General features: G+C 38.3%; 2 protein-coding genes across 2 annotated transcripts in view; one reads left to right on the plus strand and one right to left on the minus strand.

Moving 5' to 3' along the window:
• PSMD1 (proteasome 26S subunit, non-ATPase 1) overlaps window positions 1–26,841 on the minus strand; it is a 74,746-nt gene that overhangs the window by 33,137 nt on the left and 14,768 nt on the right. The window contains exons 14-16 of the mRNA XM_026854978.1: window positions 26,095–26,291; window positions 25,421–25,516; window positions 24,839–24,903 (exon numbers count right to left, since the gene is read on the minus strand). Of these exons, the coding sequence (XP_026710779.1) occupies window positions 24,839–24,903; window positions 25,421–25,516; window positions 26,095–26,291 (358 nt within the window). The remainder of the gene's footprint in view (window positions 1–24,838; window positions 24,904–25,420; window positions 25,517–26,094; window positions 26,292–26,841) is intronic.
• On the plus strand, window positions 1,920–13,882 carry HTR2B (5-hydroxytryptamine receptor 2B). Its single transcript, XM_026854965.1, has 4 exons — window positions 1,920–2,061; window positions 2,760–3,400; window positions 10,519–10,719; window positions 12,751–13,882. Exons 2-4 carry the CDS (start codon window positions 3,091–3,093, stop codon window positions 13,629–13,631), a joined length of 1,392 nt encoding a protein of 463 aa, XP_026710766.1. The 5' UTR covers window positions 1,920–2,061; window positions 2,760–3,090; the 3' UTR covers window positions 13,632–13,882.

Here is a 26,841-nt window from a genome sequence, read left to right on the forward strand (position 1 = left end):
GAAAGGTAAAAAACCCCCAAACCAACAAACCCTTTTCAAGATAATGCTTTGGCTACAACACAGGCTTGATCAGTAACTGGTGTTGATGATTAGCAGATGGTTCTGATAGATGCATTGTCTATTTTTTTTCCCCCCAGAAATTTTAATTCTGTTCTCTATATTCAGAGATGTGACATGAAGATCTGCGCATGGCATACACCCACAAGTAGACCACTGAAGTTAAAGGATTAATCGTGTAGCATAATTTGGTGGTTTCACTCAGGAACTTCTTTTTTTTTCATTTATGATTCAGACAGACTGCCAATAGCTCCATCTCCTAAAAGCAGTCATAATTCTAGCTGCCTTTCAACAAGAAAGAAAATAGCTCAAGTGTCAATGATGAAGGAAAACAAGCTTCATCTGTACAATCAGAAAAAGTGAACACTGGTTGTATTTAATCCAAGAGAAATTTTCGTAAACAGTTCAAGTATAGTTAAATTAATTCCAGAAGAGCCTTCAAGATTTATAAAATAAAACAGAAGTTGATTAGACATAGCTGAGCTTAATGAAAACTGAATCCAAATGCTCATCAGCCCAATACAGTATTATCCTCTCGATTTCTGGTTTTTCTGTTTTCATGTGCTCTACTCTCTCAGTACTGTCAGGGTGACAATGGGGAGGTGGTCAGATAACCAATACCTTTATTTCCTAATACAGACTTTTCTCAAGAATATAAAGATATCAAAAGTCAATTGCAAATCAATACAGCATGGAATCTTACTGAAGGTTTCCTTTAAGCAGGAAAAATAAGGAACAAGTGAAAACTACTTTGCTGGAAATTTTATTGTATGATCTGAACACACTAAGTCAAATATTTCTATTAATTTCTGGCAGCAGCTTTCTCTCTTCAGCTCCAAAGCAGCTGTATCCTAAAGACACAATTTCTTTTTAATTTTTTTTTAAAGAAATATAAATTGATTCACAGTTCACTGATGACCCGATTCCCAGCACAAGCCTGGTGAGCACTAGCAATTCATAGAATGTAATGGCCAGTGGCAATATACAAGGGGTTAGACCATGATCTCATGGTCTCTTTTGGCCTTAAACTCAAGGACTCTGTTACACACTTGTCCAGCTGATGTCCTTGGAAGTGAGCTCTATTTCCATTTCGAGTGGAGCTATAAAAGACACACACATCTGACTGAAAGTTGGAGGGTAACAAAAGAGAACACATGATAATAAAAAGCAGCTGCATGAAGAAATATTTAAAGTAGCAGTGCACACACAAAATAGTTTGCTAAACAATACTGTTATAAAATTAGTCAAGAAAAAACCTGGAGTGTTTATAGGGCAGCAGAACTTTTTAGGGTTAACCATGCTTCCGTCCAGAGAGCAAGCGAGCCCGCGAGCAAGAGCGAGTGCGCACAGGCATACACAGCTCTGGTGCCCGGAGCTACAATACTGGAGCATGAAGGGTCGCTTACAGGATCTGCGAACCCTGATACAGCTACAAGGAGCACACATTTTTGTACTGGAGCACGGAATCAATTAACCCTCTCTGGCTCTTTTCCAGCCAAACCCCCACTCATTCTCTTCCCTGCTTTTCAAGCACTGGAGCTGGATACACTGGAATGAGTCAATCAACAAACAAGGGAAGCAGCAGACTGTGAGCTTTGCTAATGAAAACTGCATAGACTCTGCTAATCACTTAAGTAAAATCATCAAAGGAATGGAAGAGAAACAACAGCAAAAAAAGAACACAACCTTATTTCTATATTTTTTTAAATGTGACAGGAATGAATCTTATCCTCCATTCAAGAGCTGGAGAAAATACCTGGGTAGGAAATACAGTTTTCCCAAAATAGGAATTCTTAATCTTGGTGTTAGAGGAAACCTAAGTGCTAAACAAATACGCATAGAGAGACAAGCTTTAGAAAAACTATAAAAACCAAAACCAAATGAACAATCTGTTTTTCAGAAAGTAGTGAAAAATCTTATCTTAAAATCCACCATGTGATGAAAAAGATTACAAAGGATCTTCTTGGATGCAAAGTGGACTCTACTAAAATGCACGAGAAACAGGTAAGGTTTCCTTCACCTGAAAACTGCAACACATCACATCTTCTCAGTAACTGAGCGTTCGTTCAGCTTAATGCCGTGACAGCTCTTTTAGTCTCTGCTTCAAGGGGGAAATGTAAGCGTTAAAGTCTTCAGCAGAGTTGAGAGAGAGAAACAGAAAGAAAAAGAGAGGGAGAGAAAAGGCTGTGCTTAATAAAAGCCCTGCTCAGATTACAAAATCAAGCAGTTTACTCACCCCCACACATACCCTCCCCCCCAAGTAATGGGTAAATTTAGATGTCTCAGTTCCATAAATCTTTACGGTCCCCTTGAGACTGTCACCAGTGTTTTATTGTCTACAGCTTCCTGACCCTCACCTGATAAATTAGTAACTGTAGACATTAAAACGGAAACCTCATACATCATTTGTGAAGATATTTTTGGGGTGACCCTCTGTGAAGAAATAGGATTCTTAATAAGGGGAAAGATGGGAACTGCTGTCTGCCTACGCACACACTGCTAGAGACGAGACACTCAGGAGAGGAGGAGTTGCATATACATAACGCAAGTATCTGCCTTTGCATCAGTCTGTACTTACAAAGAGCAAATCTATGTACACCGTACCTAAAGGGAACCATTTAGCATCCAAATTAATCTATCACTTTTTACTGCTATCAAAAGAAAAAAAAAAAAGAAGCTAATGCACTGCTTACTTTTCACAGCTATTGAACTGTCTCCTATAATCTTCTGAAACCTGAACCTCGCTATAAAGGGGAAACCAGACCACTGAACCCTACCAACCAGAGATGGACACAAGACAGGACTTTCATTTTTAAGACCTAATTGTGCCCAGCAAGGCACAGGATAAAAAAATTGGATACCAGCTCAGACATGGTTACTGTATCTCAAAATAGCAGATGACCAGTTTACCATACTGACCATGCTGGCCTTTCTTCAGGACCATCCTGGACCAGAAAGGAACAGTGAACTCTCACACCGTACACAATTCCTGCGCAAAATACAGCTCCTGAATACATTCTGCTGGACACAAAAATGTCCTATCCTCTACATTTCTTGAATGGGTCTGGAGTTGGCAATGGATCTTTGTCGCCTCTCTCAGTAACGGGAGAACCCAAGCAGGACTACTCAAGTGACGAACAAGGAAACAAAGTGCGTTGGGCAGCTTTACTGATCCTCCTGGTAATAATCCCCACCATTGGGGGGAACATACTTGTCATATTGGCAGTGTCTCTGGAGAAAAAGTTGCAATATGCTACCAACTACTTTTTGACATCCTTGGCGGTGGCAGATTTGCTTGTGGGTCTGTTTGTGATGCCGATAGCCCTTCTCATAATATTATTTGGTAAGTACCGTGCATTTGTTTCATCAGACTAGCATATGGGGTATGATTTGGGGAGGTCTAATTTAAAATCAAAAAACTGTTTGCTTTCCACCATTACAATTTTAAAAATCACTTGGATGAGGGCTGCTAAATCTTCTCTCCCTCTCACCTTAATATAGCTTAATGTCTTTATGGGAAGTATACCCACTGTGGATATTCTCTCCTTTGAAACAAACCGTTCAAAAATCATCCCAGAATCAGAACAAACTAATTTGGAGCTGGACATAGGAAATTACATTTTGTACAGTGTAATATTATTTTTAACAACATCAGCACAACGCTGGCATCTGTGCTGCTGGATATGACACTAATTGCAGACAGTCTTCTCTTAAAAAACATGAAATGAATACTAGGCATCTATTCAGTACACTGAACATGTTTTGAACCTTCTAGGAGTCAGGCACCTGATTTTACCTTAGCATTGACTCTAAGTTCCATAAGCAGTCAGAGATTGTCTCTGGCACCATCAGTGACAACAAACTTTACCAGTACCAGTTTCAAAGAAACTGATTTTCTCCCACTGTAGGGAAAGTGGCAGGTTTGTAAAGTGTCCCACAGAATTAACTCATCTGTCAAGCCCAGGAAGCCTCCATCTGTTTGAGATTCAGATTTATCCATTTAGTCTGGTTCATATGGAGAAAAAAATAGGTATTTTTTACAGGACTATACACTGGGTGTGACATTTTCTTTCTGGTTAGACACTACAAAACAAGCACAACTTTTAAATATTCTCTCATACCCTGCTTTATTTCAGATATTGCTTTTGACAACTAATCAGAGGCAGCTCTACGGGAAAGTCTCCTACAGTTTCTTTAAGAATACATTTTAAATGGTCTATTTTCATGTCATACAAATGCAGAAAAAAAATCAATGAGATAGGTTTTTCAGTAAACTTACGGATTTACACAATTATCTTTAAGATATAGATTACGACTGGGTCCTAGATAATGAAAGTCTGCAGGAATTCATTTTTCCTATGCTAGATCTGTAAGAGTTGCCTGAGCAACAAGCAAATATAATCATAAACTTTATTTCAAAAGGCCATCAGTAGCTTTTGTTTGCTGCAGAAGACTGGTATCACTTTATTAACAAATGTGTTTATTCACTAAATGCCTTGAGACTGAATGTCTGTATATTACAGACTGCTTCTCCCTAAACACAAGTATGAACTGGAGGTGAGAATTCAGTGTTGAGACCATAAAATAGTATTTTTTCAAGCAACAGTCTCTAAAAAGAAAAATGACTGTATATGACCAGGACAGTGATTTCTAACTTGAAAATAACCAGTCACTGATATAAAAAGCTGTGGTATGTCATATGTGTGCGTATGTGAGTGTAGAGGCAAGAAACCGATATGTATATACATACTTATACAAAGATACTGTAACTGCTTAGTTCCTGCCAAAGACCTTAATAATAAAAATAAAACTACTAACCATATAAAGTACTAGCATTGGACTAGCAATCAATACAAAGGAAAGGCAAGTTCAGGATTTTGTGGAGTTGTTTTTTCGTGGTGGTAGTTTTTTGGTTTGGATTTTTAATTTTTTTTTTTTCATTTTGCTAGACTAATAAATCTTTTAACTTTATAAAGAGACTATTTCTCCTTAATCTCTCAATTAATCCAGTGCTAAACCCTGGTTACAACAGTTTAAAGCATGATAGGAATCTTAATTTAAAAGTCAAACAAAAGCATCTTTCACATTGCAGGAAATTTACAAGAAAGTAGCCAAATTAGTTATAATTAACTAAGTAAGACTGTGACCAGCCTTTCACATAGCAGTGGTTAAAACTGCAATTTCTTGCATACAAGTCTTTGGCAGCCAACCAGAAAAACTGCTTTGCCTCTTCACCAACTGGGAGAAGATGCTGAGGTGTTTATAGAAGTTCAAAGCATGAGCAAAACATGAGGAGTTACTGGAATGAAGCTAGAACAGACATTTAAACACATAACAAGTCTAAATCTTGAAGCTACATTAGCCAGATAACTACTTGAACCTAGAATAATCACTGATAGCCACAGAGCCAATTAAATCTCCTGGCACTTCCACACAGGAATGTTTCCATAATAATGAAATAGCTGGGTGCAGCTTCTAGATACAGAATACAAATATTATGCTTCCGATTTGGGGCTGATATCTAATTACGTGCAGAGTATTTGAGGGAAAAGGTGTGAACTGAAGTGCAGTCACATTACATGATGCTGACTGCATAAACTAATGTGTCACAGTGTTCAAATTCAAAACCTACTACAGATATTGGCTCCATGCCCTGACAGTATGCTTATAGAAAAATCTTCAGAAATAGACTGTCTCTATAATAAAGAGATGTCTCTTATACATAAATAAATCTGTAGCTTACTCAGAGGTTATAATGCCATGAGCAGCAGATTGTTTCTCAGCAGAGTGACCAAAATGTACTCTGGTACAAATATACACTGCAATTTTAATTTAGGAGTGCAAGTGTCAGAATATACAAACAGTTCATTGCTTTTAAAAAAAAAAAAAAAAAAAAAAAGGAGGGCATGTTAGGAAATAATTGCATTCTCTGAAATCTAGCTTTCATAAGAGTTATCCAAGTTTCTAACACTCAGAACTACTAAAAGAAAGCAAAACCGTTGTTATTCATCAGACAGTGAAATTCACAAATAAGCTTGAGAGATCCTCTCATTTGCAAAGTCTGCAGCAGGAAGAAGTCTGTTGTCCATGGCTTGGTGGACACTAGGTTACCTGTAGACAGGGTATGTAACATCATTTAAAATATATTCTCCATTCCTGGTACTCATCCACTTAAAAATCAAAAGATAAAGCTGATTGTCCTAGACTGCAAACCATTATTTTTAAAATCTATCACAATCACCATCTTAATCTTCCCCCATTACTGATGAACCACAGCAAATCTTCCTTTCTTGCTTGTGCAAACACCAGACACGCAGGCTACACACACACACGAATTTGAAGATTGAAGCCTATACTTAACTGAGCTAGTGATTAAAAATATCCAGTTTCCACCTCAGTAAAAGCATTATTATCTAACAGCAACAAAATCCTTTATAGGCAACACGCTTCAGCCGCCCTTACTGCAGTAGAACAAATGGTTTCCAAGTCAGTTTAAAGAACTCTCTTAATCAAGTTTACAGATGTACACAAGCAGTGCTTTCTCCCAGCCTTTCAAAAAATGTTTTGACTTAAAGCAAGAGCAGCTCTTCTATACTGTATTTTGTTTTAAGGGTTACACATTTCCAAGGTACTTCCTATAAATAAAGCTTTTCTTAAGTAAAAACTAATCAAGGATAGGCAGTTGTGGTAAAAGCTCATCTTACCCTTCTTAGTGCAAAGCAAATCTTAAAACATGTATTTTATCTTGTATTGACTCAAAATAAGGAAAATAGTCTGTAACAGCAGCACTTCTGCAGCACTGAGAAGATCCAAGGCAAGGTTTTTAGGAAGGAGGAATATCTTTTTATCTTGTACCACCTGATGGAGAACCCAGAAAGTTTTGAGACAGCCACGTTTGTCAGATAACCTAGGCATTTAAAAAAATAATTTAAAAATCCAATTCACTAGTTTCTTCAAATCAACATTTCAACTCCCAAGGAAAAAGAAGGTAGAGAATCTCAGTCAGCCCAGTAAATGCTCTGATCTGCTTCAGCAGTCTGGATCTATACTAGGAGATTTAGAACTTTTAACAATCCAACTAAGCATGACCTGCTAATGACTTTGTATCAGCACTGGGCAGGATGTATTCATTTTACCTTCAGTTTGAATTATAAAGCAAGACAACAAGCAAGCAGGTCACCATTATGTTCAAGGGACAGCAATGCTTTCCGAGTCCTGAGGCAAAATTAATTATCCATCTTTTCCCTACTCCCAAACTAACAGAACAGGCCAACAGTGACAACACCAACACCAGGAAAGCACAAAATCTCAGTCCAGAGCAGTCCTTCAAACACTAGGCACAGAGCTTCCAACACAGGTGTAACCAGCAAATCAAGTAAAACCAAAATATACCACGGTATGAATCCTAGACAACTATGTGACACTTCTGGACCTTAAGGTATTGGTTTCATAATATTTGGTTTGTTTAAATAATAACCATATTCTTCAATTTTTGTCACCTACTGCATTTAAAGTCTACCCTGATTTTGTCTAGTTAAAAAAAATCTCACGCACACAAATACATAATGCTGTAAGTATAATACATAATGCTATAATCACGAATGTGATAACATATTGCCTTCTGCACCCAGTTCAAACCAAGACAAAAATAAAGACAAAGCTTTCTCTGTTCAGTTGCACTTATCAACTAACAAAAGCTCTTACAACTTGTAAAATGTACAAAGTTGCTTTCCATCAGATAGCTGTTTAAATGCATCTATATTTAAAAGAAGAAAAAGGGCTTTTTGTTGCAAAATATTTGAGGGTTTTCTTCTGCAAAGGGTAAATTAATTACAAAAGGAGAGAATCTGTCACACTGCAATTCTTCAAAAAGCAAAGCACTTATAATCCAGGGAGCAGCATGTAAGTACTCTCCAACAGAAGTATTAGCTGCTCACTTGAAATCCAGCTGTGTTATCTGCCATCCTTCAATGGTACTTTCCATTGTTCACATTTTATCTGAACTACTTGTTCATTACAGAGTCAAAAGTAGTCATCTTATTTTTCTGGAGTGAGCAAAAACATTTAAAGCCCATCAAATCAATTATTTCCTTTAATGGTAATTTTTTACCCTCACTTTTTTTCTTTTTTTACAGCTGGTTACATGAGCCACAAGATACTTGGGTTTTCCTTTTTATTTTCTTTAGAAAGGCACCATACCTTACTGCCAGTTGAAAGTGTAGATAGAAAAGTTAAATATGAGTAAGCGTTACATAATATACTAATTGCAACCTTCTCATACCTGCCTGACAGAATAATTTTTTAAAGCATAATTTTAACCATGATATCTATTTTAGGAAATATGCTGTTAGATACTAAAATTTACTAGTTAATGATTTGAAAATAGACTGCCTCTTCTCCTTCTGCCTCACTGCTTACATCACAGAATCATTCAGGCTGCAAAAGACCCTTGGGATCATCGAGCCCAACCATCAGCCCTACTCTACAAAGTTCTCCCCTACACCATATCCCCAGCATCTCATCTAAATGACCCTTAAACATCTCCAGGGATGGTGACTCCACTACTTCCCTGGGCAGCCTATTCCACTGTCTGACCACTCTTTCTGCGAAAAATTTTTTCCTAACATCCAGCCTAAACCTCCCCTGTTGCAGTTTAAAGCCATTCCTTCTTGTTCTGTCACTAATTACCTGTGAGAAGAGACCAGCACCAACCTCTTTACAATGTCCTCTCAGGTAGTTGTAGAGAGTGATGAGGTCTCCCCTCAGCCTTCTCCTCCTCAACCTAAACAGTCCCAGCTCCTTCAAATGCTCCTCAGACAATTTATTCTCCAGGCCCTTCACCAGCTTCATTGCTCTCCTCTGCACTCGCTCCAGCACCTCAATATCTCTCTCATATTGAGGTGCCCAAAACTGGACACAATACTCAAGGTGTGGCCTCACCAGTGCAGGACTATCACCTCCCTACTTCTCTACATCATTCTCACCTGGAGTCCACTGCTTTGGGGATAGATGAGGTTCAGTTCAGGGTTCCATCCATTCTTTAACTGGCAAGGTTTTCCAACATAGGTAAGAGTACAGACAAGTATGTACTATATACGACTTCATAAAATTTTCCATCCTCTGGAGTTTATAATTCAAATCAAGGCAGCACTATTATATTTTTTTTTCTGAAAAAAATGTTTTAATCTCAAACTACTCTAACATTATCACATTGATAAGACTGGGCATTATGACAGTCCAGCTCATTCAGCATTCTCAGCACACAGATCTATTTATTCAGAGCAAGGAAATTAAAACCAATCTGATTTGTTAGAAATGTCGGGTTTGGTTTTGTTTTTTTTTTCCTTAATTGTCATTCCACGAAGAACTGATTTCTCTGGCAATACTATTAATGTGCCTACTGATTGAGTACAGCTGAATTTTATAAGGAAGGAGAATATATATTTAGTACATCAACTTCTACCATTAGAAATAGAAAAATCTGTGTTCACACATTCTTCCCTAGCACTACAGAACATTCTTATAAACACATAACACTAAGGTGCACCTCAAGTTAAATGCCGCTAGTGTTGGATTGCAATGCAAACTACTTGAGTGAAAATAAAGCAGCTAAGGAAAAAAAAAAATCTAGTTTCATTAAAGTTCATTCAATTTGGTGCTGTAAACATTGATGAAAAATATGAGCCTTTTGGAAAGCTGAATGCTACAAAACCTTTATCTGGGACACAATGCAGTTGAGAGACTCTATGTTTGCTATAAAGATTAACACTGAAGACTGATGACTACTGTACAAAACAGGATGCCAGACTTAAAATCCAAGACATCGCTCTTGGGGGGGGGGAGTGGGGGGAGGAGGAAAGGCACACGTAAAGGCCCTTCAATTTTTATGAAATCATTACTGTGACAGAAGAGCCCTGCTGTGCCACATTAGTGCTCAACTCTACCTGGTCAAGTGACACAGTAAACTAATTTTAAAACTGTGTGAACTAGATTCTTAGAGACCACTACTAAGATTCAACCATAGTTCTGCAATGATTGAGTAATACATTGGTTATGACCCATTATCTCCTCCATTTAATACAACCTTGAATCCCAGGACTATCAAGGAGACACAGTTAAAGATAATCATTTAACAACAGGGTGCAAGGACCAAGCACAATCATGGTCCATTTTTCAAAAACTTTTTTATCTAGAGTCCTTGCCACAAAGAGTTTATGATCTGAAAAGGACAAAAAGATGGGGAAAGGTTTGTAATACACAAACAGCCTGATCAATATGATGGCGGCAACCATGCTAGTTAGGAGCTAACTAAAATGTAAGACAGAATCCAGATGAGGCAGTGACAAAGCTTGTTCCTGTAGTATTACGAGCTTCTCAAAGGTACTAATGCCAAGGGAAAACCACACACTGAAACCTCTCAAAAAAAGTTTAGATTCTAATGAGTTTTCTGTTCTCTTTCAGACAATGCCTGGCCTTTTCCAACTGCCTTGTGTCCTATCTGGCTGTTCCTTGATGTCCTCTTTTCCACAGCTTCCATCATGCACCTCTGTGCCATCTCACTAGACCGCTACATTGCGATTAAAAAGCCAATCCAGGCTAGTCAGTACAATTCATGGGCTACAACAATCATCAAAATCATCGTGGTCTGGCTCATTTCAATAGGTATGTGAGACTTGGAGACTGAAAAAGGAATGCAGAAGTTTTTCATGTCCAAAACAATAAGTGAAAGCTGGGCAAAATGGAAACTCTGGCCAAGTAGTATTGATTAGCAGACCCTAACACCTGGGCTGGCCTAAGTCCACCTCTTAGATCATACAAAGCTACATCACAAAAATCTACCTGAACCACTACTTTTTATCAGGCTTATCAGAAAGGGCAAGGATTGAGTATGGATAATCACCACTCTTCTTCACGGTCCTAAACATCATAAAACAAGAAGATAGTATCTGCATGTATAGCATGTCTCCTAGGAAAGCAAGATTTCATGTTCCTGTGGTAGCATATTCTGTCCCAAACACAATTGTAAGCTTTTAGTAGATGCTGCTAAAATCCATGCCTTAGAATTATCCCACGGAGCAAGTAAATAAAGGTTAATTACTTACATCGAAGACTGAAAGATAAATGAATGGATGGTAACATTCACACTGAAGACTGAGATGCACTGGCAATATAGCATGTAGAAAGGCTAACTCCCAAGCAAAAAAACCCCAAAACCAAACAAAGCTGAACGATTTATATAAAGGATGTCAATGTATAAATTTTTATGATATTAGCACCTCTGTGACATGCATGTGGCACCTCACCTGTCTTTCATGCTTAAAAAAATAAATCTGTTAAATGAGCTAGGGAGGTGAAAACACTTAATTCAAGTCACTCAATGCATGCTGCAGTCAGCCACAGGCACAGTGCTATATATTCTGTGGGCAAGAAAAAAAACAAAATTATTCTGGATTATTAAGGCCAATGATGAATAGGAGAATGGGTACATCCACCTTCTTGGTTGAGACATACACACCTAAACCTAAAAATTCCAACTTGAAAAAAATTCTGGAAGAGCTGTTATAACAGGAGAAAATATGCTATCTCTATTTTATCACAAGGAAATTGTTAGCATGACAAGACACTTAAAAGCTGACCTTTTAATGCCTGATTTATTATTATTAATCAGTGCTGCACTTTTTTATCTAACAAAAAAATACTCTGCAGCTGAGCCAAGGTTCTCCAAATCAAAGGTTAATTTGGTTCAATCCTCATTTTAAATGTTTGCTGTATCTGAAGGTGTCCCTCTTATTAAGAAAGGGATCAAATGTCTGAAGGGTAAACCATTTTGCTCTTGCTGCCTTCAACCAACTTCAGTTAGCAGAGTAGCAGAGGAATACAGTAAATCCCTAGATCTCATTAAGTGGTATCAGGAAACATGGCACAAATAACCTTCACCAGACAGCAAGGAACCCATTGTTTTTGTTGTAATGTCAGCCTGCTGGCAAATGAAGTGCTGATTGTAATTTAGTGGTTATAAAAAATTCATTTAAAAGACAAGACTGCTAACATTTTTTTTAAACGAGTGGTGAATTACAGAGCTAGCTAGCCTCATTTAAACACTCTTAAATATGTAAGAGACTTTAAACAACAAATCCATCTCTAACACACACTGCATAATTCTGGCAACTAGTTAACTACTTGTATATATGAAAGTCAAGCAGGGTGAAAAAAAATCAGCTGTGTCCAGTCTCTTGATGTGGTTAAGATAAGAAGGAAAGATGAGATTTATGTATTTACAGAACTGCTTTTCAAAAAGTGCAACGGTTACTCGGGGGGAGGGGGGGGAGCAGATGGCATTAGGGAAACACATTTCACTGGAGGAAAAGCCATGCTAATTCTAACAACTAGAGTCAAAGCAATTCATGTGTTTTACACTTGAGAAGTTGGCAACTTTATACAGCTTCTCCAATTGCTAAGGGTTAGGCCCAATCTACTTAGAAAGAGCACTCTGTAAAGCTGAGCTTGCCATGTCTTGCAAAGTACTATTTGCCCAGTTACCCATGTGATGGTCTCAACATGTTCTCTCCATCACCCTGTGCCTGCTCTAGAGGTCAGGAACTACCTTTCTTTAGAGACTGTGAGGCTTCAGGTCCAAAAAAAGAGATTGCAATCAATTACCATATGCTGAAGTACTTGGTTTTTCTCCTGTAGGCATCGCTATTCCAGTCCCTATCAGAGGCATTGAAGATGGCAAAGGCAACTCTACAAACATCACGTGTGTCCTGATGCCTGATCGTTTTCATGACTTCATTCTGTATGGATCAGTGGCCGCATTCTTCATTCCCCTTGCTATCATGATAGTCACTTATTTTCTGACAATCCAAGTGCTACGCAAGAAGGCCTACTTGATCAACGGGCCACCTCAGCGTTTCACTTGGTCAACTGTGTCCACAGTATTTCAGCGTGACACAACACCTGCCTCCTCACCAGAAAAGATGGCCATGCTAAATGGCTCTAGAAAGGACAAGACTTTGCCCAATGACATGCCTATCTGCAGAACATCTACTATTGGGAGGAAGTCCATGCAAACAATCACCAACGAACAAAGGGCATCAAAAGTTCTAGGGATTGTATTTTTTCTTTTCTTGTTGATGTGGTGCCCATTCTTCATAACAAACATAAGTTCAGTTCTGTGCAACTCCTGCAACAAGGAGATTTTTCAAAAGCTTATGGAGATATTTGTTTGGATAGGGTATGTATCCTCAGGAGTGAACCCTCTTGTCTATACACTCTTCAACAAAACATTTAGGGAAGCTTTCAGCAGGTATATCACTTGCAACTATAGGACCACAAAGCCTATCAAGGCTCTTCGGAAGGGCTCCAGCAGGATCTCTTTCAGAAGCTCTGTGGCAGAAAATTCCAAGCTCTTTGTCATGCATGGGATGAGAAATGGGATTAACCCCATTATGTACCAGAGCCCAATGAGGCTGAGGAGCTCACCCATCCAAGCATCATCAGCCATTCTGCTGGATACATTGCTGCTCACAGAGAATGAAATTGATAAAACAGAAGAACAAGTCAGCTACGTATAGTGGAATAGCAGCCATGTCCATATCGTAGTATTTACCATATGTATTATTCTAGGTAACCATGCTATAAGAGGATATAAATACTATTGTTTTCTGTTATTTATGCAAGCAATATCTTATAAATTTATATTAATTTCTCTCCTCCAAAGTCTCCTCTACTTTAACTCCAACCCCATGGTGGCACCACAGCTTCATTCCATGATAAATGACTAATGCAGAACTGTAGCCTACAGGAAGAAGGAAATAAATAAAAGTTAAATCAGTTTGAGTACCTGACTTCAGTTATCATCTTCAATCTCTTCAAAGTACATTCTTGTAAGAAAAGCATCTCTGTACAAACACTACTTTAACATCCATCTCTGGTGAGACAACAGAACACACTGTAGGTTGATGCTCTATGATGAAATTAGCAGTGGGATACAAGCTTGCTGGGTTTAATTTGTGTAAACAAAACAGCACACAAGCTGACTGCATTGCCTCCTACAGATCCACTCCTCTGCTAAGACTAGGTATTGAAGCATGAGCTTTCTTGTTCTCAGAGTATGTATATCAGAAGCAAAATCACTCACTCCAGAGACCAAAATGTGTATGTGCCCATTCCACAAGGGGTAAAACTGGTTCTTAGCAGTGTGAGAAAAGATTCCATGTGCTGAAATTATCCGTTTGTGGTTTTACTGTAGGTGTGGGCAGAATCTCTCACCCACCTGAATTTCATCTCCATTACTCTCACATATACATAAGCCTAGTATTGTCAGATTTGTCACAGAAAAATGCCCTTTGTTCTTTTCATACTAAGAAAAGCATTTAACTAAAATAGGACAATACCACATCAGTGATCATGAGCAAAAATAGGACAGGCAGTGCCTGGATCATCCCTTTAATTTAGATGAAGAGACTTCTTTTTTTGTGACCATTGGAACTTCAGTGAAAGCTTTCCTTCATCCAGCATAGTTAAAGTAGAAAAACCACAGATAGACTATCTACTTCACTTGAAAATAAGAGTGAGTGGGTTTAAGAGACAGCAGAGACAACAGCACTGTCTAGATCTGCACACATTTGCAGTTTAGCTTAGCTCAAAATAATTTCATTGGCCTAATGGCATAAGATTACAGGCCCCAATCTGCACTCTCTCAAACATGCTCAAGCCTTCCATCAGAGCACAAAATTCATAGAAAGAGTCGCTTCTCACAATCCCTAAAAGCTACCAGAGTCTATCATCTGGGAAACCAGGAGCTTCTGACAGTTCCAGACCTTCTCTCTTCAGGAAGGGAAACTGGATTTCCCCAAAGTACTAGAGTTCTTACAGTAAGCAGCCAGCTCACCATTTTTTTCGATACTTTCCATTTACAATAGATTTTTCAGCTTGAGCTTTCTTTGTCTTTATTTTTAATATTTTCAGAACTCTTTAGTTACTCACTGAAATTATGTACAGCAAAAGCTTCATTTTTTTCCATCTGCAGAACAGAAAGTACTAAAGATAACATGTCCTTCCAACATTTATTTACATATATTTAATTTAAAACATATGCAAGTTCAAAACAGAGCCTAACATAACAACTGCCAGAGAGTTCCAGGAGAAAGTATTGCAAATACTTCTGTGGTACTTACAGCAAGTTGTCTCCTTCCTCCCCTTTTTGGTGACAGTCACTAGCCACTTAAATTAGAGTAAGTTCTAACTGCTCTTACTCCTCTTCTGTTAATCAAAATTTAAGAGGATTCTGTAGTGAAAAGGTAGAATTGATGGATTGCTATAGCTGTGAAAGATGCCTAAAATTAAAAATATTTGTCACAACTAGTGTCTCATTTAAGATAAAGCAAGGACTATAGAAGCAGATAAAAGTGCAATCACAGAGTGTTCACAGCAAAAAAAATAAGAAAAGCATCATTTGCAGTGCAGGAACCAGCCTTCATGAGAAATAACACCAAGAGGCAAACACACTACTATTCTTGAGGGGTTATTTCCCGGCAGCCTGAGAGCAAGAAGCAGTCATCTTTGAAAACTCTCTTGCTACTTAAATAAATCCATGCCAATTAAATAGAAGCCATTCATACAGCAGGAAGCAATCATCTACTTTCAGCAACAACTTAAATTTTCCCTTTCCAGCAGGAACATCACAGCTGGCTCACAGCATCTGGGAAGAGCAAGAGGTAACATAGTATTCTTTTGTCTGACCCTCTTCTTGTACAACTGTCAGTCTGCAATGATCAATGACACAAGGAGTAATTTGCACTAAGTGTCCCATAAAGAATGATTCCAAGGCCTCTTCATAATCAATGGTTAGGCTCTATCAAAGGAAACAATCTTGAAAAAGTCTCACCCATCAAAGATGTATTTTGTCAAACCAGCATATAGATTTCTCAATTTTAACCGTAAGTAGAAGCTCAACCTGTTCCAGTCACTGAATTTAGTCAGCAACAATAAAACCCAATCAAATGGACTAATGACTAACCAAAAATCCAGTCTACCTACAAAGAAAGGAAACAGAAACACATCATCCAGAAAACACATACATTCCATTTAACACACTAAGTGTAAAAAGAAATTGCTTGTCCACTGACAAAGCAAACAAGCTAAGAATTCAGGTAACAGTTTACAAAGACAGAAAGAGGAGAAATAGGAAGAGAAGATGCAGAACTATGAAATAAAAAGACAATGTAACAGACAGTGGAGATCTTGCTTTAGCAACTGTATTTACAAGAACAGGTTTGAACAGAGACATTACCTTCATTAGCAAGACATGACTGACAATAAGAGTCACTGCAAGCTATTGTAAGAGCACAACTTTGTTGTATGGTAACTAAGGACAACACTGCTCGTGTGGTACTGACAAGTGAGATAGAAAGCTCAGGACTACACCCATGAGCACCATCTTTAAGTAACACAAATACATAAAATTTTTTACATGCAGGCTGTGAAATGAGAGTACTTTTATTGCTTCCAGCTTCCTTCATAAAGATAGCAGCCCAAATAGTAACTGATAAGTTTTGCAGTTATTTGGTAGCACAACACAAGACCTTTCTACAGGAGAATGGGGTCATGAACTTGCCATTTAACACACACAAAAAAAAACCCAAAACAAAAACACCCACAAAAAACCAAAAACAACCACCAAAAAAAAAAAAGACAGACATTCCTTTCTCTGGAGTGAAATGGTCTCAGTTCTTTCAGAATCTGGCCCATGCCAAACCAGCCACCTGGCCAGCTTGATGGCCTCTACATACTACATAAAATAATAACTTACGCGTTCACCTAGTTCAACTTCCCTCACTCTCACAGAAGCTTTAATCTGACATATTTAATTTCTTTTTAAACTACTAGAGAAGCAAGACACACAAAAGTCAAAGCTGATTTGCAATATACAAGCACTATGGGAAGAAACACATTTTAGAAGAACAATGGAAAGTATGAGGGGTTTTTTTGTTGTTTAATTATTTAAAATACATTAGGAGACACTTAGTCAATGTTCTGGCTGCCTATCTAATGAAGAATTACAGCACAAATATGGACATAAGGACTACCTATAAATATTTCCACCTCAGCAGTCTTGCAAAGAGGAAAATAATGGCGATGGAAGCCTAACAATGTGTGCCTTGAAATGCAAATAAAGGGAATGCCTTAAAAAAAACACAAACACAACCAGCAAAACACCTAGGCAAAAGCAAGCAAAACCAACCAACAAAAATCCCAAACTTTAACCCACTCTAAGAAATAGAGAAGCAAGGAATTCAGCTAATTTCAACGTGGCGATATAAAAAACATTTTGTGAAGCCAGTCCCAAAACATCTGGGGTTCTATCAGTTGCAAGCCTTTAGTTCAGATTCTATCAGAAGGCTTTTAGGCAGCCACAAAGATTTATTCATCACTTATTTTGTATTCTCCAAGGGTAAAACTCTTTCTAACCACATCACACCTGGCCATACTAGTACAATTTTCAAATGCATCAAAATACAGATAAAAAAATGCAGTGCTAAGCAGAAGTCAAGGCACTGAGAGACTGATGCTATAAAGCATACAAGAGGCACACTGATTTTTTTATGGTCCTTCATAGAAAATGTCATTTTTCTACACCATTATTGTGGAAAAATCCACAGCACTGCAAACCTATATAAGAAAGCAAAAAAGTGTTACTCGCCTAAATCTTTTTCTAGGCTGTCATATGTAACATCAGCCTTAAAAGGTAAAGTAATGCAAGCACAGTAAACCTGGTAAAGTCATACTGAACAACCTGAGACACTGGAGCCCAAAGAGGCAGGAGCTCACCAGAGTTCTTCTGGCTCTTTGCTTTGCAGGCTGAAACCAGGAGTCCCAAAGTTCTGCCCAGTTCTCAGGACTGACTTAATATTACCATGAAACATTAGATTTCTTGCATCGTATTGATAAAGATGCTTACATACAACTGCTAAGAATCACTCCTTTGTTTCACTTCCCTTTTGGGTCTCCAGGTAACCATGACAGTCAGGAGAGAAGTAACTTTGTATTTTTGCTTTGGCATTTGCAACCATGGTGTTTACTGTCAGTGTCCATTCCCATGAGACACACTGTTTTCTCCAGTTGCAAAGGAAGGCTTTTGCCCTGCAGAACAGGAGAGGAAGCGCTTTTTTTGTTTTTAAATGGGAAGCTATTCACAAAAATAAGAAAGATGGCTTGCTGAAGTGTTCATTTTACTCTTGTTTTTAATAATTCATGTCAAACCTTATTCATTTAGCAATATATAAGCTTCCTTTCCAACCTCTGGAAAACAACATCATGCCCTTAAAAATTAGGAGCTTTTCTTGATTTCTGGAGGATCCTCTTTCCAAATGCTCTAGACAAGTGATAGCAACTCATTTTAAAATTTATTAAACTCTGCACAACAAATGAACCTTTTATTCTGCAAGACGGACAACAATATTCCCTAATAAAATCCAACAGGAAGTTTTTGCCATAAAAAAAAAAAAATCATCAACTTCATTTAACGGCTCAAAGAATATCAGCATTTTTGATGACTTAATTTGAAACTTCAGTTGCTGAACAGTAGTTTTAAAGCAACTTCAAGGATTTGGTCAGCCAAATAATTTAGTTATAAATTGCACTGCTTAAAATGTTTAGTTACTCAGTTAAAAAGCCTTAGTATATCTAGTCTGAGAAACTGAAAATAATTTTCTGGAACTGGGGGACACACACATATAGTAGACTGGTTTCTCTCCCTCTTCTAATGCACACTGTGATTCAATGATCTGAAAATCTTTATATATAAGCTTACAGGCTCATTGTAGGCACTGTAAGGCAGTGTTTTTAGGCCCTAAGGAGCAAGTGACTTTCTGAAGGAATACTTTTGAGTTTTCAGCAGGGTACAAGCTAGGCTAAAGAAACTCAGATTTAAACCTATCAATTTACTTATCTGTGTAAGTAGGAAGACACTTGCTGAGATTTTCAAAAGCTCTCAAGTGACATAAGGCTCTGAGCCCTATTTTCCAAAGTAAGCAAAATTTCATGCATATAAATAGTCTAAAACAAAGACAAAATAGCAGTGAAAGAATTAATGCAAGATGTCACAGTATACTGTTTAAAACAATTAATGTATTTGTGCAATCTGACTGTACAGCTACAATTTTCATTAGAAGTCAATTTTGCCAGACATGCCAAGGGACTTCTCCAATGCACTATAATTTGGTCAGTGAAGACACAAAGCCCTGTTTCCAGTTTCAGACTTGCAGATAAAGGAATCTTCAAATCCAGAAAGAGTTCTTCTGATTATAAGAAGATTTCTGTTAATATCAACCTTTTACTGAAAGGGACCTTCATTCTCCTCCCCCAGGAAGACAGAATAAAACAAAGATAAAATGAGTTGAGGGTAAACAAAACCCTTTTAATCTTTCCTACGCAAGAATTAACAAGCAGGTATGTTTCACTAAATTCCTCCTCTTCTCAATTAATACACTGAAAAAGTCACTGGTACAGATCACATTAGAGTGACTGTTAGCCTTAAACTCAATTACCCAGAAGATCTGCCATCTGCCTACTGGATAAAGGTAAGCTGTAGGAGTTAAAGAAAACAAACTGTCCAAGTCTTCCTGGAACAAAATCCAAGTATCTGATCTGTGTTTGCTTTAAAACAAATATATAGTGTTAAAATATCAAAGGCTATGTAAACACAAAGAATACAAAAGCAGGAAACATTACTATTTCACTTGCAACATCCTAAAATGAAGAACTGAACGTAAGCCATGCAGAGCTCTCCATGTTTGGGTAGCCGATACTTATCGGCCAAGACTACATCTTCCTTTTGGGACTCTCCAGAGGCTGCATTGTTCCCTCTACTGCCCTTAGCCTTTTCCCAATAACATTGCACCAAAGCAGAAGTATCATCTTACAACTTAATTCCTACTTCCCCATGGCTCTTATTTCCCTGGACTTAACTGGTTGCTATGAGAGCATTAAACCTTTTCAGTTCATGATTTCAGGCACTGCTGTAGCCCATATTGAAGCCTTCTCCCAAACAAGATTTGTTGTATCTGTAAAACATCTACCTGCTCATTTCATATATGAAGTGTTTAGATATATGTTAGAGCAATGCTACAGTGTAACAATATAAAAATAAAGATGACTATATAAACCAATCACATCTCACTCTGCGACATAAACAAAGATCAATTCATGATCTAAGGTGGTAAAAGTTAAGACTAAAATAACTCTTTCCTTTTTTAAGAAGTAAAACACTTTAAAATTATCGTGTTTTCCATCTCAAAAAAAAAAAAAAAAAAAAAAAAAAAAAAAAAAAGGGCTGACCAGAAATCACAAGCATCTTAAATGCTGTTTTCCCAACAGCAATGATGAATATTTTATAAACCACTTTAGTAGAAAGAAGGACTAGTATATAAACATCAGCAATAAGGTAAGTTTGCGATCTGTGATCACTTGCAAAAGTATCAGGACTGGGAGAACAAAGACACATTACAATAGCCAAGTCAATACATCACTTCTTTTCTTGCTATTTCACAATGCAGCTTTTTGTACAGCCCTGCATCCACACTGCAATGTCCAAACACCTCAAGCTTAATTCATGTCTCTGTACCATTTTACAATAACATTTTACCTAGAAGTGTCTCCTGTAAGAGGTGGTCATTTTTAAAAAGAGAGAAGATGTAAAAAGTCTCGGGCTTCTATGCCCTACTATTTTGACACTCTTGCTAGCTGTGAAGAGGAAGAAAGAAGGAGGTAGTCTTGGAACAACTCTTGTACCACAGCACTTTCTGATAATTTAATATAGTGGCATGAAAATGATCCGTTGCAAAATACAGAACTAGTGCCTAATTTTTCTAAGATGCTGTACCAAGAGGGAAAAAAGCCATGCCAAGTCCTATAGCCAATAACCTGTGCTTTCAATCCCCAGTCTGCAGACCCACAGACAGCTTCTAAACAGCCAGCCAGTATCAACACCAGCAACGCTGCTGGTCCACAAGCTTCAATTCTACATACATGTCCCCCTGGAAAGCTTTAGGGAGTCCAAGAAGAGAATAAGAAAGTTAGTTTTACGCTATATGAACAGGTCCCCACAATGTATTCTGCAGTTCAGGCAGTATGGATTGCTACTGCTTTGCTCTCTAGAGCAACTTGCCTGAAGACACACAGCCAAGCAAGCATGCATCCAAGTGTGTAACTGCTACAGCAACATTAAGCCCTGCTCCCCTAATCTTTTCAAAACTCTTGCACCATAACTGATGTTTTGAACAATGCACAGAGCCCATCAAGCGATCCTTACATGGCTTACCCTCAAAATACCACAGGAGTTGCTGAGCAAATACAGCTAGTGATCCTGCTGCAGAACCAAGAATTTCACCAACTTTTCACATTTGCTCCAAGCAACAAAGACAATTTTGGAAAAGAATGTAGGAGAAAGAATTCAGGAGAAAACTCATGAAAGTGCATTTTAACATTTTTTAAGTTATCTGAGAAGATGGAAGGCATTACAGTTACAAAAAATCCCAACTGATACTAATTTAAAGAGAGCCATAACTACAGACTGTTTTCACTTGATATGTTAAAGGAATATTCTCTTAGCATAATTCCTTAAGGGAAGTACTGAATGGTGTAACTGGGTACTTTGGTATCTTTCATAACACACTAGACAATTTAATCTTGCAATCCTTAGGCAAAACTTAATAACCTAGACTAGATCATCCTATCTAAACCTTGATTCATGAATTTTGAATAAAGTAGCTTCACACATTGTTTTGTAGACTTTTCCAGTAATTAAAAAGTGCAAAAAAATCTAAAAAAAAAAGGTACTTAAAAATTAATCTTCAAGTTAAAGCAAAATCCTGTTGCTTTAAAAATTAAATGTCATGTTTTATTACATTATGTTCTATCACATTTTACTCTGTTACTGTGCTGCTTTTGTTAACTCTAGCCATAAAAGCCAAGCTGTGCTTCTGATTGTACACAGGATTGCATGTATGTGCTAGCAAGGAAGACTTGCAGAGGTAAACAAGGACAGAAAAGCCTTACAGAATGTTCTGCTGTGCAAACGTACTACCTAAAAATAGCTGGCTTTGTGGCATTTATGACACTTATAGTTCAAATCCAAGAAGAACATTTATTCACAGATAGCTGTAACAAAAGGAGAAAACAAACTAGGTATTTTTGACACAAAGTAAGTTTGTGGGCTCAAGCTCTATCAGGAGCTCTGTCATGTTCACCAAGGGTGCTTTTAAGGAAAATACCACCCTCTGTGCAATCTCCACCTTTATACGGATTTCATTATTCTTATAGGAGGAACAGACAGAAGCACAAGTCTGTGCATACTCCTGCTGTTGCAGTGTACAACCCAGCAGATGAATTTACACCTCCAGCATGTTCAACCCTACAGTAATGGCATGAATTACCCAAGATGAATGTAGACTGTATTAAACAAATTTATTCTCTTATTTCAATCCTGACTTCACAGTTCCCTTTTTGGAACCGCATACAAATAATTCAATGAGACCTCTTCACATAGGAACTTTAGTCATGTTTCTCCACCTAAGACAAGATTAATTTCTAGGGCTCAGCACACTGTTACAGACCTGCTCACCTCACATTGCAAAACATTTCATTCAAAAGCTCTGTATATGCAGCAGCTGACAGATCACTGACTCTTGCCAGTATTCAGTGCTGTACTGGTGGCCTTTAAGACAAGTAAATCCAGTTTGACTTCACCAAATAATAGTCCTAAGAAAGAGATATCATTTAGTCCTGAAATACGTCAAATTCAGAGCCTACTTGCTCTTTATGTCTCTTCTGCACCCCCAGAGTGTTGAATGGGCCCAAGCACATAATTAGCGCTAACTAGCAGTTTCAGCAAACAGGAAAAGTAAATGTAAAACCAGCTTCTAGAGCCCAACACCAATGGACAGTATTTCTTTCCAGGAACTGAAACATGCCTTTTGGTTTATAATTAGGGAGAGCTGGGAGTTATCTGTGGGGCCCTCTAAGCAGAAAATCCCTACCATTGCTGCATGTGAATGCAGGGGACTGGGCTATACAAACCAAGGGCTCCTTCCAGAACTGTGTCTTAAAGCAAAACATCTGATCATGTATTTTGTGAAAGTTACTAAGTGAAAAGTGTTAGCAACTACAACAGCCTAGCACAAGCCTTTTCCCTCCAGAAGCCAATGGTAATCAGCTAAAAAGTTTTAGTCCTTTGCTACCAAGTAATGCAGACACTGGAATTTACAAGGAAATGTTCCTCCCTATTGTGCAAGCAGGTTTTGGACTGTGCCCCTCCAGAAAGGGAAGAGGCAAGATAAGAACTGAAGCACCGCAGAACAGGTGAAAGAGTCAAAGATGGTGTCACTAATTTCCTAATTACTGGATGTAGAGAGAACAGGCCCAAAACTACCTTGCTCCAACAAGATGCCAGCACACAGTAAATGGTTTAGCTCAGAGTCTTGAAAGCTTCTCATTTTGGTAGGAGCTATCAATGTCCCATTATATTTTTCATTTGTTTAAAAGAAAAATTACACTGAAATCAGAGATCAGAAGTGCTTTGTCACAACCTGTTTGGAAAAAAGATGCCTGAAACTATGGAAGGCCTGCACGGAATTTTCCTTCTGTACACAGATGCAGAAGCCAGCTAAACAGATCCTTTGGCTTCAAGAGAGACACAGATGGCTCTACAGCTCATAGGAAAGCAACAGAAAGAAGCTCTGGGGCTGAGCCGAAGCTCTTGGGAGACACCTGCTGCCCACAGAGAGAATTCGTTCTGTTTGTAAACTACGTTTAATTGCAACCAGAATATGCTTCAGATAAAATGGAATGGAGCAGAGTAATTCCTGCGTAAGGAACAACTTGGTTAATGACAAATTGACTGGCCATATCAACAAGCCCATTTTTAATACCAGCTTTAAGCACCTCTTATCCTGCTGTTTAGGATGAATTTACAGACTGCCACTAACCCAAAGAACATGCAAACAAAGATTTTTAATTACAACCCTGGACCCAAGTATGCACTACCTCCTCCTCTGAGGCACACTCAAAGGCTGCAGCTCAGTGCTTGGATTACGCAAATTACTGTACTAACAGATGAGGTGTAGTCCTTGAGGAGTCTTCTATTTCCCCAATCTAGTAACAAAAATCCCCGACACCTAGGGAACTATAGAGCACTGAAAAATACCAGTTCAGCAACAGGTTTCACTACAGAGAACCAAAGTGAACATCGTGACTATTTTGTGATGGGTTTACATTACCACAACATAAGCCCAGTAACCTGTCAGGGTTTAACAGGGGATACTTAAAAAACAACAAAGACTATTTCAACACCTTCTTCAGGTTATTTTTAACAAAGTCACAACCTGCAGGAACGCTTTAGATAGCAATTAGGCAGACATATTTGTCTGAGTACTGCTGCCTTTAAGAGGCCTGGCACAAGCACTATATATTTAATTTTTAATTATCTCTCAATCCTGCAAATATCAATTTTTCATTCTATTTATCAACTTCATCTAACTCTATTCAGACAATTAAACTGTAAGTCCAGAAACCTACAGAAAGGCTCATTAAGTATCTGCTGAACATTAAGGGAGGCTTCTAATTCTGAACCAGGTTTTATTCTCTCTCAACTTTTTGACTTTGCAACCTCATTTCAGTTAGCAATTGAGTCACTTTGTGAAAGCAATAGCACATGCATTTCCTGAAAACATAACAGACATTAAATTGAAGGCTGTAGAAGTGACCAAGGAAGACATTGTACCTGAACAGAATGAAACCAAGTGACTCAACAGCTGCCCGCCTCACGTCATCATTCACATCACTCACCTACAAAAGGGGAAACAGGACATTCAGAATAAAAGTAAAACACTTGAGGACTCTGTAACATTTCAGGCCAGGTGTAAGACACACAAGTTAATCAAGAAGACAGAATTATAGAGAAAGTTATCATGTTCAGCCTTAGCTGAAACAGCCTCACCCTTGTTCATACACTGTGACACCAAGCCTAAGAGCAGAGCTCATCTCTTACAGCTTAAGTTGTTTTTTACCCAGCCCATCATTACACAGACTATTTACTGCAAGCCTGTTACCAACTAATTTAAGATCATGTTCTCTTTTTTAATAGGTTCCTTTTTTGTGATACTAGGTTGAATATTCTCTTGCTGAAAGTCTACTTATCCTCATGTCAGAAGACTCTGTTATTTCTACTCATAGTATTAAGGAGAGCTTTCATCACTTCATAGTCTCTGATTTGGATAAGAACATTAACATTATAGATACAAAGCCTGTCAAAGTGATGCGTTTACTCTTCACATATTTATTGCACTGTGCCCACAGTACTTACAGCCACATGCAGTAGACGTCTGATAGCCTTGTTGTTCCCTGAGCCACAATATGCCATAGCAACAGTGTACATGCCAGAACGACGGAGAATTGGATCCTGGAAGAGAAAGCATCAGTATTTAACATCCATCCAAACAGGGACTCAGTAATTCTGACTTTAAATCTGTTTTGCTCTTGGGCCTGGAATTTGCAAACAGGTAGCCTCACTGCTTAATTGTTTATCAGGGATGAGAAACAGGACAATCACCAAAGCAGGGTTGTCATTACCAATTTCAGAGGGACAGAAAGTTGCTGTGCCACAGGCTGCGAAAGAGAGTATCTAGCAAATGTGTCATCCTGCTTCTTATTCAGTATCTGCTATTGACCACTACTAGATCCTTGAGAATGAACCATCAAGTCTCATCTGTTTTTAACCATTACACCCTGTTCTGCTCCTTGTTGCTACTCACAGCTATGAAGACTGAGTGTGAAGTTAAAGAAATACACAACTAAGCACTGTTGTTCTTGTATTTTTGATCAGAGTGAAGCAACCTATGAAACTGCCTCACTTCAGACCTATGTAAGAACTTCCCTGGTTCAAAACAGCCAAGCCACCATGGCTAGAGATTTCACGAAAGGACAGGAAGGTCACCTGTGTTAACAAAAGGGACAAGGATTTAGTCACAGGAAACTTACCTTATCTCTGCAGAGACTCTCAATGAGAGCATCTGCCTCCTCCATCCTCCCATACATGACCAGAGCAATTCCAACTGCAAGACCTCGCAAAATCTTTTCATGCTGGGTCTCTTGTGCATAGCCAACCATGTCCTCGATAGCCTGAGCATTTTTAGATCCTAACATAACCAATCCCAGTGCCAGGCCAGCTGCCTCACCTGCACAGCACAAAAAAGCAAAAAATATTAAGTGAACTCTGTTCCCAAAAGCAGTAAATATCTAGAGAATAGATATAGATGTAGGCCAACAGATCACCACACCCAGTAACTCCAGTATTCAAGGCCAAATGTGCTTGTAATGACAACCTACCAGCCACAACTCAGTGCTCTTCCCTACCAAGTTCAATTTTCTCTTCCTTGGGCCAAGAGCTGATGAGATAATTTTCCTGTGAAGCCCTGCAAACACAGCAATAGCCCCCACGAGCTTCTCCAAGCCTATCTCTGAGCCAAAAAGGGCACATGGCTCTGGAGATCAACCACATTAAATAATAAGACAAAGGAAAGAACAGAGCAAAATAAGGGACTGTTTAAAGACCTAGCATGTCTTATATTTGGCATAGTGCCACAGACCTGACAGGACCTCTGAATGTTACTGCCACATAACTAAAGAACCATGCTCATCAGGAAAATGTCAGTAAATAAAACACAGTTAAGGCAATCTAGAAGCAATCTATGCTGCTAACAGGAAACCTGGAAAAAAAACAACCAC

This window comes from Athene cunicularia (genome assembly GCF_003259725.1).
Source record: "Athene cunicularia isolate RWA chromosome 9 unlocalized genomic scaffold, athCun1 chr9_part1, whole genome shotgun sequence".
NCBI lineage: Eukaryota > Metazoa > Chordata > Aves > Strigiformes > Strigidae > Athene > Athene cunicularia.

Excerpts from the sequence above, each read along its gene's own strand:
- HTR2B (XM_026854965.1), top strand. The coding sequence starts at position 3,091 with ATGTCCTATCCTCTACATTTCTTGAATGGGTCTGGAGTTGGCAATGGA. Across the intron at positions 3,401-10,518 it reads CCTTCTCATAATATTATTTG|ACAATGCCTGGCCTTTTCCA; the intron begins GTAAGTACCGTG and ends GTTCTCTTTCAG. Across the intron at positions 10,720-12,750 it reads GGTCTGGCTCATTTCAATAG|GCATCGCTATTCCAGTCCCT; the intron begins GTATGTGAGACT and ends TTTCTCCTGTAG.